Source organism: Podarcis filfolensis, assembly GCF_964270895.1.
Source record: "Podarcis filfolensis genome assembly, chromosome: 5".
NCBI lineage: Eukaryota > Metazoa > Chordata > Lepidosauria > Squamata > Lacertidae > Podarcis > Podarcis filfolensis.
In genome coordinates this window covers 61,898,622-61,909,591 of record NC_139608.1, presented here as the reverse complement: position 1 = coordinate 61,909,591, position 10,970 = coordinate 61,898,622, and the positions used below count along the sequence as shown (strand labels likewise).

The 10,970-nt window shown below is 37.1% G+C and overlaps 1 protein-coding gene across 8 annotated transcripts in view; it reads left to right on the top strand.

The window, feature by feature from the left end:
• CC2D2B (coiled-coil and C2 domain containing 2B) overlaps positions 1 to 10,970 on the top strand; it is a 39,961-nt gene that overhangs the window by 694 nt on the left and 28,297 nt on the right. For 4 of the 8 annotated variants that reach the window (XM_083616123.1, XM_083616124.1, XM_083616125.1 and 1 more), the window contains exons 1-12: positions 119 to 255; positions 1,059 to 1,144; positions 2,267 to 2,335; positions 3,720 to 3,786; positions 4,329 to 4,408; positions 4,657 to 4,737; positions 5,778 to 5,870; positions 7,685 to 7,868; positions 8,490 to 8,626; positions 8,734 to 8,859; positions 10,155 to 10,364; positions 10,725 to 10,822. In XM_083616123.1, coding sequence (XP_083472249.1) covers positions 1,097 to 1,144; positions 2,267 to 2,335; positions 3,720 to 3,786; positions 4,329 to 4,408; positions 4,657 to 4,737; positions 5,778 to 5,870; positions 7,685 to 7,868; positions 8,490 to 8,626; positions 8,734 to 8,859; positions 10,155 to 10,364; positions 10,725 to 10,822 — 1,193 coding nt within the window. In that variant the 5' untranslated portion in view covers positions 119 to 255; positions 1,059 to 1,096. Of the gene's footprint in view, positions 318 to 1,058; positions 1,145 to 2,266; positions 2,336 to 3,719; positions 3,787 to 4,328; positions 4,409 to 4,656; positions 4,738 to 5,777; positions 5,871 to 7,684; positions 7,869 to 8,489; positions 8,627 to 8,733; positions 8,860 to 10,154; positions 10,365 to 10,724; positions 10,823 to 10,970 lie in introns of all 8 variants that reach the window. The other 4 variants (XM_083616122.1, XR_014548740.1, XR_014548741.1 and 1 more) reach the window with 4 other exon arrangements.

Below are 10,970 nucleotides of genomic sequence, written 5' to 3'. Positions count from 1 at the left end.
CAGAGAGGGGCCCTCTGTTGGCCGTTTTAGGGGAGGACGCTTCATTTTCTGGCTGGATGACGAGCGGGGCGGGATGGAGGGAGGCGGTGCGCGTGCTGGTTTCGCTAACGGTAGAAAGGCTACGGTTATAGCCAGGGCGGGAGAGGACCGTCTCTCTGCTTCAGAGCGGTTTGCCGTTTCACTTTGCCTCACCCTAAATGGAGCTGGGACTCGGCCGGCTGAGGAGACGGTTCTCTCCCTTCTAGCTCACCTCAGGAGGAAACGGTCCAGCTAGTCAGGAATGGGGGTGGGGAGAAGGAGTTTAAGTTTTTGACGAGGTGGGTGCGTGCCTAGCGGCAAAAAAGAGGAAGAATAAGATTTTGTCTTACTGCATTTTCTAGGATAACTCAGTAGAGCATGAGACTCTCCATGTTGTTGTTTTTTTTTTGGGGGGGGGGTTGAGCCTCCTGTTGAGTGAGAGATTCCTGCATTGCAGGACTAGATTATCCTTGCTGGTCCCTTCCAGATAACAGATACAGTTCTGCGATTCTAAGAACTTAGGACTTTCTGGTTCTAAACTTCTGGACCATGCTTATTAGCAATCCAGAAGCAAAACTGCTATTCTCAGTCAGAACTTGCTGGTAGTAATGCACCCACTTCTCAAGTTGGGTGCTTATTTCTTAGATTTGTTTGCATTCCATTGTTATCTTGTGGCAGCCACTTGAAACAATATTGCTTTCATTGCTTAGTCGCTGTAACAGGCCTGCACAGCTATTTCATAGAACTCACAAGCCGTCAAATGTGGCCTGCCAGGGGATTGACAGCTGCCACTCAAGTGTGCTTGGTATATGAGATGTGGTTGACTTGGAATGTTCCAGGTCACACACAGCTTCTGTAAGCACATCGGCACACGCTTCTTCTGCATTCTACACTCTGCACTCAATGAATGAGCAGTACTGGCACAGAAACATTCTGTACTAGGCAAAAGAATAAGATGAGCTGTGACAGACACAAATATGTGGAATGGAATAAAGATGGACTGGTTTTTACATTTTAATATTCTGCATATTCTTTCCCAGTTTCCTTGATGACCAACTGAATCCAGTTTTTATATAAAATGGATCCTGACAAAGAATTAGGAATACTACTGGATAGAAAAACAAAGGCAAGCTATGAAGACTATTTTTAAATGTTTACATTATTACCCAGCTACAATGCCCTAATAATTAGATTTGTTGATCAGTTTTTTTTATTCTAGATAAGATAGTGATCATAATAACAGGCATATGTTTATTATTATACCCCAAGAATGTACTGCAATTAACAATTAATATGGCTATTCTGAATTTCTTATAATACTCCTGTAGATAATAGACTTAAGTGTATTTTAAAAACAAATACATATAAATTATGGCTGCATTCATGCAACACTTTATTCTGTTTTCTGGATATTTCCCTAATGGTTAAAATCCCAGGCAAGCAGATGCCTCTTTGGAGGTGAGGGTGTGGTTGCTTACTTATTAAAACTGAAATTTATTAATGCAACAACCTCACACATACACTATGTTAGTTTACCACTTCCCCTTCCCTGCACTCTCTATCCCCGCCTCTCTTCTCCCCCAACTTCATACAGTATACTACATTAATGTCTCACATCAAATGTAACAGATTTGTAGAAAAGACTCTACAACCTGCAAATAGAGGCAATGCACGTACTTTTGTAACCCAAGAAAATCTTTAATAAAAATTATTTATAAAAATCCTGAAATTAATTGTTATTGTTATTTATAACGACAAACAAAATTGTTATAGTGAACATCCCTACGTTGCAAGAAGCCTAACCTTAACAATACAGTATAATCAAATATTTTTAAAGGCAGCATGTCATGGTACTGAAATTTATTGAAAAGCCTGAGGTTATTTAGTGTAAGAAGATAACTTGGCTAGTGAGATTTAGTTCCCAAATTATGCATCTACATGTAGTCCCTCTTATTTATTTATTTACCACTTGACTATGATAGTCAGTTTACAATAATACAAACAGTTTACAATAATACAATATAAAAAGTAAAAAAAAAAAGTTAAATCTATAACATCTGACTTGGATTGAAATGCTTGGTGGAGTAAAAAAAAAATATTCAGTAGGTGTCAAAGGTTCAGTTAGGAAGGAGTTCCCTAAAATTGACTTCATCCTTCTATGCAACATCACGCTTTTATTTACATTTGTTTATGAAGTTGTGTATCATATAGATTATGATTTTAGATAGTTTTCTTTTTTATTATCCAGAAAGAAAAGGTTCAGGAAAGAATTGCAAGGAAAAGTAAATCTTTACAGAAAAGAAGTGTCAGAAGAAAGGTACGTTTTACCCCATCACATAGCGTGCAAAACATTTACTGAAGCAAGAGTTGGGAAAGCATTTGCTTTTTAAATTTTTAAAAAAATAATCTCTTCTCTACAGAGCTTTCATGGAAAATGTATTTTCCCCCAAATCAGTTTTATCTTGAAAGTGAAATCTTAACTGCGCAGTGCCATTTTATTGCACGTATGGGTGAAGATATAATGACATCAGGGTAAGTTGCTCTAGACTAGCTTTCTTCAACCTGATACCTCCAGATGTTTTGGACTACAATTTCCATCATTCTTACTAGCCAGTGTGATCAATGGTCAGGGATCATGGGAGCTGTAGTCCAGAGCACCTGGAGGGAAACACCAGGTTGGAAAGCTAGTATTAGACATTATGAAGTGAGGCACTTCAACTAAGGTTCCTGTTTTTGTAATCATTTCATATTGTAATATTTGGTTTTGCATTCACTTCAAAGACTCATTGGCGGAGCACTCAAGGGCTTTGGGGGCCTTTCTCTGTTTTCCTTTAGTCCTTCAGAATCTCTCAAAAGGCCACTTTAGAAGTTCTAAATACAATAAGAGCCATGGCAGAGGAAGGGGGGTATGGATCTGCCCCAGGTGTCATCACTGGGGGGGGGGGTGACAAAATGACAAAAATATGAGGCGTTTTTGTTTGTTTGTTTGTTTAAATGGGCTCATGAAACTTTTTAGTTCAGTCAATGAACATAACAAAACAGCTGGCACTGGGCGCCACACCGCGGGGGCCAGCACTTACCGCGGGGCCTGCAGCATGCCCAAGACACGTGTCTCTCCTGGGAGTGATGTAGTGGCTTGGGGCCTGCAGGCTCCGCACTGCCTGAAATCGCAGTGTGGGACTTGCGTCTGCCCTCCACCTCTCCCTCAGCCGCCCTACAGCTGAGGGGGAGGTGGCGGAGAGGCTCCATGCACTCCCATGGGCGGCTCGCTCCATCCCCAGCTTCAGGACACGCGTGCTGCACTTGGCACCCAAGCGGCTAGCTACGCCGCTGAACAAGAGGAACTAAAATGGAAATGAGCTTTTGAGAACTCCGTTATACATATAGATACATTTGTTGAACACATGGGACGTCTTGTATCTTGGAGAATTAAATGTTTATAGCATGTTGACCAACTCTAAATGTTATTTTGTTTCTAATATGAAGATCATTCTTCTTTGTTTATTCCATTTACTATCTGAATGATGGCATAAACCTTGCCTTCATCACAACTTGAAGTTTTTGTAGGTTGCACACTAGTAAACATTTTGGATGGGGTGATGGTATATGATGTATACAGCTGAAAAAATGAATAAAAATGTGAGGGAATAGTTTGATCATTTCATTGCAACTTTTCTCTTTTGGTAAATTGTTTAATGTAGCAAACTGAAGATGACATACATGTTGATAGAAAACAAAAAGAAACCCTGGACCAAAATCCACAGGAAGGTAGCTCAATGTTTTTACTCCTTACCAAGTTGTAATATATCACAATGAAGTTCAAGGGCATTTCCACAAATGTGGCTCAGATTAAATTTAGATGTTATTCAAACGTCAAACCTGCATATGACCTTTTCCTGTTTTCATTCTATTCTAAAGTACTGTAATAATATTAGCAGTTGATAAAAAATAATACAGAATATTCTGATGTGCTAGAATTAGAATATTCTAATTTTAGATTCTTGTCAACTTTTTGTGCAGATGTTGCAACTTGAAATCATGTGTTTTCTGCATTTTTCTTGTGCAGTGAACTAAATGCACTTTCATTTATAATTTGCACTTTAAGGAGTGTGCTTGAAATGTGAATGTATGACTCAAATAAAGAATAATTAATCTAAATCCTTCACAAACTTTGAAAAACCTACTGGATTATTGTCATTTCCTTGAGAATCCAAAATTGTCTATATGAATAGTACTGCAAAATACATTCCGATAATATTCAAGTATTTTATTGCAAAGTGTGTTTCAAATGTCTGTGCTTTTTATAATAGCTGTGGCTGTAGAAGAAAAACAAAGTAGATTAACTGAAGTATTACGGGATAGAGTGAGAGGGAAGTTGAGAACTGTTAAGGTAAATAGTTTTAATTGAATTTTGATTTAGCATTCAAATGAAACATGTAACTTATTGTATGTATGATTCTATAAAAGGCGGTAAGTTCAACCAATTTAAAAGACTCATCATTTCTCCCACACCAATTGGAGCCCATCAGAAAAAAGAAGTTAAGTGCTGAATATGGAAAGCCTGCATTTTATCTCAGTTCTTGTTTTCTCTGTGTTTTTAAAATTACAAGAAGCACACTAAAATATCCTTTGTTTTAGGCTGAACAAGAAGAAAAATCTTGCGACAAACCCTACTCTGATACTAAAGAATACCAACACAACTCTGAAGTGAGCACTGAGGTAATAAAATATTTGTAAAATTGCTGCCAACACTGATAAGCTGCACCATTGCTTTTTATATTCAATTTGGTGCAACAAATTCTAATATGAGCATATTTTTGTAGAATGTGTGATTCTGGTTACTCCTGCCATTACATATAGAAAACACCTGTGCCATCAAGAAGATGGGTATCATTCAGTCTTGAATCTCTTCTCACTGCTTTTTTAAAAAACACATCTCCATCCCCTCAAAAAAGGATCCTGGGAACTGACATTTTTAGGAGTGCTGAGAGTTGTAGCTCTGTGAGGTATAAACTACATTTCCCAGGATTCTTTGGGGGGTGGAGGCGTGTGTGCATTAAATGTACGGTGCATATTCAAGAATCTCGGTATCAGAGAGGTGGGGAGGGGAGAAGCAAGAGGGAGATGCTTGCTACTTGTTCCTCTAAAAAAAAAAATATCTCTCTGATAGCTCTGTAATCTAGAGCTTCTTCTTGCTGTGGCACAAATTTGAGAAAAGCCAAAGAAGCACCCCGCTCCCTCTTAAGCAACATGATCTAGAGGTGTTTTAAGTTGAAGTTGAAGGTCAGCTGGCGAAGACTGAGAGATAGGAATTACCTTTGTTTACAGAAAGATTGGCATATGCTGTCTCCCCTCTACATTCAGAGTGCTAAGATATGAATGATGAAGAAGGAAAATGATTTTGGCAACAAAGCTATGGGCAGAGGTGTGTGAACTAAGGCATTATAAGGGAAGGCCTAAGAGGAAAATGTTTCATTAGACAGGGTGGGAATGAGAAGATGATGAACCAAAATTTAAGTTGAGAAAGATAGAGATGAATTGGTGGGTTTTTATATAAGAACATGTGACTTGACTTGGTGAGAAGACTGAATATGAGAAGGAGGGAGGGAGTAAACAGCCTCAGTGCTAGGTTACATGGTGATGTTGTCAATGAATATAATAAAGGATAATAAAGGAAAATTAAGTTTCTGGAGAAAGAGAAGGCTACCCAGTATTTAGCACTACTGACTGATAATTATTCACCAAATTTTAAATCTTAGAATGAAGTCTCCTTTGATGAGGGTTTTATATTTTTTACATCAACTTTTGAAGATTACTCAAAGCTGAAAGAAACTGATCAGGTCATTGACCAGGTACTGCTATTCTTCTCTTCATACAAAGTGCATTCTTTTCTGTTGCATTATGATGTTGGAGTGACTTGAAAGTCTTCTGTCAAATAGATGTCTAGTATTTGAAGTTGTTTATAGCTACAGTTAATTCACTTTCTCTGTTAACAAAGGAAAATTATGAAATAAGCTATTCAAAAGTTTTCTTCAGTGGCCCTAAACTTATATACAAAATAACTATATAGCCTTAAACAAAAGAAAAAGAATCATTTCATTCATTTTCTTTTTTCAAAGTACCTTGTACCATAGATTTCCTAGATATATTTGACCATGATCCAAATAAGTATTTGACTTATATTTATAAACAATTGTCGTGGAACTGGAGCTTTCTTTAAAATATTTAACTTTTTCACAGACTTTTCTTACACTTTCGAGTGTTGCAAAGAACAGTTGGCCACTTTAATGCTCTGTTGATTACTTCAAAGGGATGAGCTGGGTTGCAATTAGTTGTATATAGGTGAGAAAGTGCCAAAATGAGCAATAATATGGGCTGGGCTGGAGATTGCTTGTGAGTGAGCTGGAAGGAGAGAGATGCTTTGAGAGCTAGGGACAAAAACATGTCTTGCTGTGTTCTGAATCCAAAGCTGTGGCTAATGGAGAAGCAAGACATTACTGCTGTGAGCCTCTCTGTCCTGTGCTCAAGTTATATGTATGCAAATAAAACCATATAGCTTAAAGACACCACAGTCTCTACTGACCTTCTTTACAAGGAAATTGAGCCCAAGCAAGCACACAATCCCTGGAGACTCTCACTGCTTGGAGATTGGGGTGGCATGGAACCATATTTGGCATGGCCCTGTGTCTTTATCAGAGTCCTTAGAACAAATATGTGAGAAGCTATAGAAAATGAATACAGAAGTTTATTTTGTTTTCAAGTGAATGAGAGTGAGGAAGACAGCATTTTGGATGAAATCACTATGCATTTCTTTCACTTGCTTTGTTGCTGGAGGGAAATACACTGATATTTGTTTAAGCAGAGACACTGGGAGAGATTAGGTATTTAGGCTACACAAAGCACCAGACCCTGTATATTTGTTTTTCAACAAGATCAGAGAGGTACTGCCAGTTTCCCCACACCTATGGACTAGACCAGGGGTTGTCAACCTGGTCCCTACTGCCCACTAGTGGGGGTTTCAGGATTCTAGGTGGGCGGTAGGGAATTCTATGGCACAAGCTGAATTCTCCTTCCACCCAGCACCGCTGGGCGGTAAGGAAATTTTATTATCAAGAAAGGTGCATTAGTGGGCGGTAGGTATAAAAAGGTTGACTACCCCGGACTAGACCATGCACTGAAATGCTTGCACATTCTGAATGTAAGCAGTATTGGTGATACTTCATTTCTGAAGTATTTGTGGAAAATGCCTATTTTCATAGAGATACAAAATAGTGATCCAGGTACTGTATTAAGGAATCACTTAATTCTTCATACTTGGATACTGTTCATTAAAACTGAAAGTTGAAGTATGAGTTTTCTAATTCCAATGAAAACAGTAAAATATAACAAAAATTGTAGCTATCAATGTTTATCCATATCAAAGGGTAACAATAAGGTGCTTCCTTTATTAGGACCTATTGAAAGATTAGAAAGAAGTGAGAAAACTGGTCCTAATAATGGTGTTACAGCACTACATAAAACATATTGGACTCATAAAAATATAAAGCAATTTCTCTGGAAATTACCTATATCTATTCCAACATGTTTATGTAGATTGCTTTCTGTTGGTATCTGTCCCATCGCTCTCTATATTTCTATCACACTTATTTTTTATTATGATTAACAGAAATCTATAAATGACAGCCTTCAAAATGTCTGTGGCTTAAATGAACAAGCTCCTTTGCTTGATCATGTGAGAGAACTACTACTACCAGAACTGCTTGAAGTAAAGCCTCCTGAGTGTGAATGCAGTAATCTCGATAAGCAAAAGCAATGGGATCAACAACTTTTTCTGCCAAGCACTTCCCCGGGTAATGTATGTTGCAAAATATGAGTGACTTAGATCTTACAAATGTGCATGTGAACACACAAATGCACAGTAGGCTGCAGATAGTCTGATCTTGTTCATTTTCTGGTACAAATGCAGAAATGACTGCCACCCCTCACCAGGTAAGAGGCCATGGAATGCATGGAAAGTGCCTGTTTTCAGGTTAGCCCATTAAGAGACTAGTTCTTCAAAAGTGGGCAGAGTTTAAGAGAGGTGGGCTAGAGGCAGAAACTCTAAAGGTCCTGGAACACTTTCAGTCCTTGTCAAAGCAAGTTGTTTGCTAGGAGCTCTGCTTGGTGCTGTGATAATAGACCTGCCTTGCTACATGAGCTTATCTGCAGGACCAGAACAGGACACGTTTCAGTATCAACTGTTCTGAGAGAGAAGGAAGGATTAGAGAGAAGAGCAAAATTTAGTGAAAGAGAGGGCTCATTTTAAAATTTGCTATATTTGGCGTAGGTGGTTAAGCAGTTTGTTTTGTGTTACTGTTGTACTTTTCTGGATCAGATTTAAATATCTGACCAACAAAAAGAAGAGGATAAATTAATTCAATAATTTACATTCTACCTATATGTCACCCTAACTTCATAATAATTGTTCTCAGTTATACAGAGCTGTAAATTGCCAGACAATATGGCACCACGATTCCTAGAAGATGAAGGATTTTATATTCCAAGAAAGCCTCGTGTATCTAGGAATACATACTACAAAATGGAAAACCGTCTTCTTCAGCAAGATGGGGTAAATGTGCTGCTTAGTTTCTAAAAACTTCTGTTACCTAAATAATATGTTTAAAAAGCAGATGACTTGCTTAATGTTGTTTGTGCTTCTGAATCATATTTATTAAGGGGAAAAACTGGTTTGAAGAAAGCGGAGAAATAATGTCATTGCCTTCTCCAATCAAACCATCAAGTTACTACAGAGTGTTTTTTCCTTCTGAGATTGACCCACAATTAAAGACAACATACAGGAAGGTTTGTTTCTTTTTTCCACTTTAAAAAACAAAAACACTTCCTTTTTAAGACTATTATTTTGCTATGAAATGTTTTATATTCCCAGGCTAGAAATACTATGTAGGGCTGGGAGTATATTTTAGATGGAATTGTTCATTCACATCTTTACAACTAATGAAAGTTGAGGAAGCTCTCTACTGCACTAGGAGTTGTGCAGTGTACTACTAAAATGGAATTAATATATTTGAGCTAATATTAACAGTAATATATAATATCTTATGTTTTAGCTAAAATATTTTAATGTACTTCATTCATTTTATATACATACAGTACACTTAAAATCTAGTGATCAAATAAAATTCTATAAATCTAGTGATTTCTATAAATTAGTTTGCTAAGGAATGAAACACACATGAAGTTAAATAATGGTCTGAAAGCACACCACCTTGTTCATAGGTAGGGTCTCATTAGTGCACAAGTGTCTGGAAATCACACATACTTGGGTGCTATGTCTTGGGTGCTATGATGAAAGAAATTTAGGATATTAATGCGATAAAATTAATATTAAAAATGTTTAGTTTATCTGAAGTAAGACTAATAGTCACCAGAGTGACTTAGAATAAACACCTTTGATTTGGGGTGTAGGTATGTTTATCATGCCTTTTTACATACGGTATGTAATATTTATGCTCTCATGTAAAAAACACCTTATATTTTTGTAGATGTGATAAATTCTTGAACAGTGGTACCTCGGGTTACATATGCTTCAGGTTACATATGCTTCAGGTTACAGACTCCGCTAACCCAGAAATATTACCTCGGATTAAGAACTTTGTTTCAGGATGAAAACAGAAATTGCACGCCACCGGCACAGTGGCAGCAGGAAGCCCCATTAGCTAAAGTGGTGCTTCAGGTTAAGAACAGACCTCCAGAATGAATTAAGTTCTTAACCCGAGGTACCACTGTACATATATTTAAGGCTGAATCATATAGCAACTCAAAAGGACTAAATAAGAGTAAGAGTTAGTTTAGTAACCAAGAATTAAGACAGAAATAGTTTTTAGGAGAGTCAATTGATACGAGAGAAGCATCACTTTCCACAGTGTAGACTTACACACATTTTTCTCCACTGTTATCTCTGGTCAAGGAGGTTATTCAGTTTTTTTTTAATGTTGTGAAAACCTAGAAAACAAAGCAAAAACTACCTATCAGAGCCAAAAACATGTATGCCAGATGAAGTAATTCCTCATTTAAACCATATTCAACTCTGAAAAACTTGTTGCTTCTCCTCAAATTTACTTTTTTTTTAAACACAGGCAATGCAACCTCAGCTGGAAAACTGCATCATAACTAAGTCAGAGGAACAGAGCAAAATTTATCAACTGGATCTTAACATATCAAGTATTGTGTTTAGCCATCATTTTTTTTTCAACTGTGAACAAGTACTGGCTGCCAGGTTGCTTGACCTTTATGACTGCTTTCAACAACGGCAGCAGCAAAACGTTACTCTCTTGCTATCTGAAAAAGTAAGAAAATGCTTTCTCTTACAGTTTTAGTTATAAGGTATGATGTAAAAGGCTTTAAGACTTCAGGATGTCACAGCTTGAAGACTTGGTGTCTTCATTCTGACAGAATGGGCAGTAAAATGGCAAATGTAAATCCATGTAAATGAATGCAAAGTGATGCATATCAGGGCAGGAAAAAACCAACAACCCTAAATATCCAGAAAGGATATTGTCCTGTAGAGTGTGACACTTTCATTTTAAAATATTAATAATTTTAAAGTATTTCATTTTAAAATATTAATAATTTTAACAAAATATCACATGAAGTTATTTGCTAATAAAAGAATTAATGCATTTTAAATAAATTATTTTTAATTACAGCTCAAAGCATTAATAAATTCCACAAAATTACTGGAAAGTAACTTAAAAACAAGTGAGCTAAGTACGAAAACTTTGAAGGATTACAGATCACAAATAAGGTACCTATTTAAGATGGGGCAGGAGGAGGAATTGACTGTGCTATAGGTATATACTGCTTTGGTCAGTGCTGATTTCCAAGAGTGCAAAATTGAAAATAGTGAGTAATCTGCATTGACTCAAAATCAATTCCCTGAGGCAACTGATTAA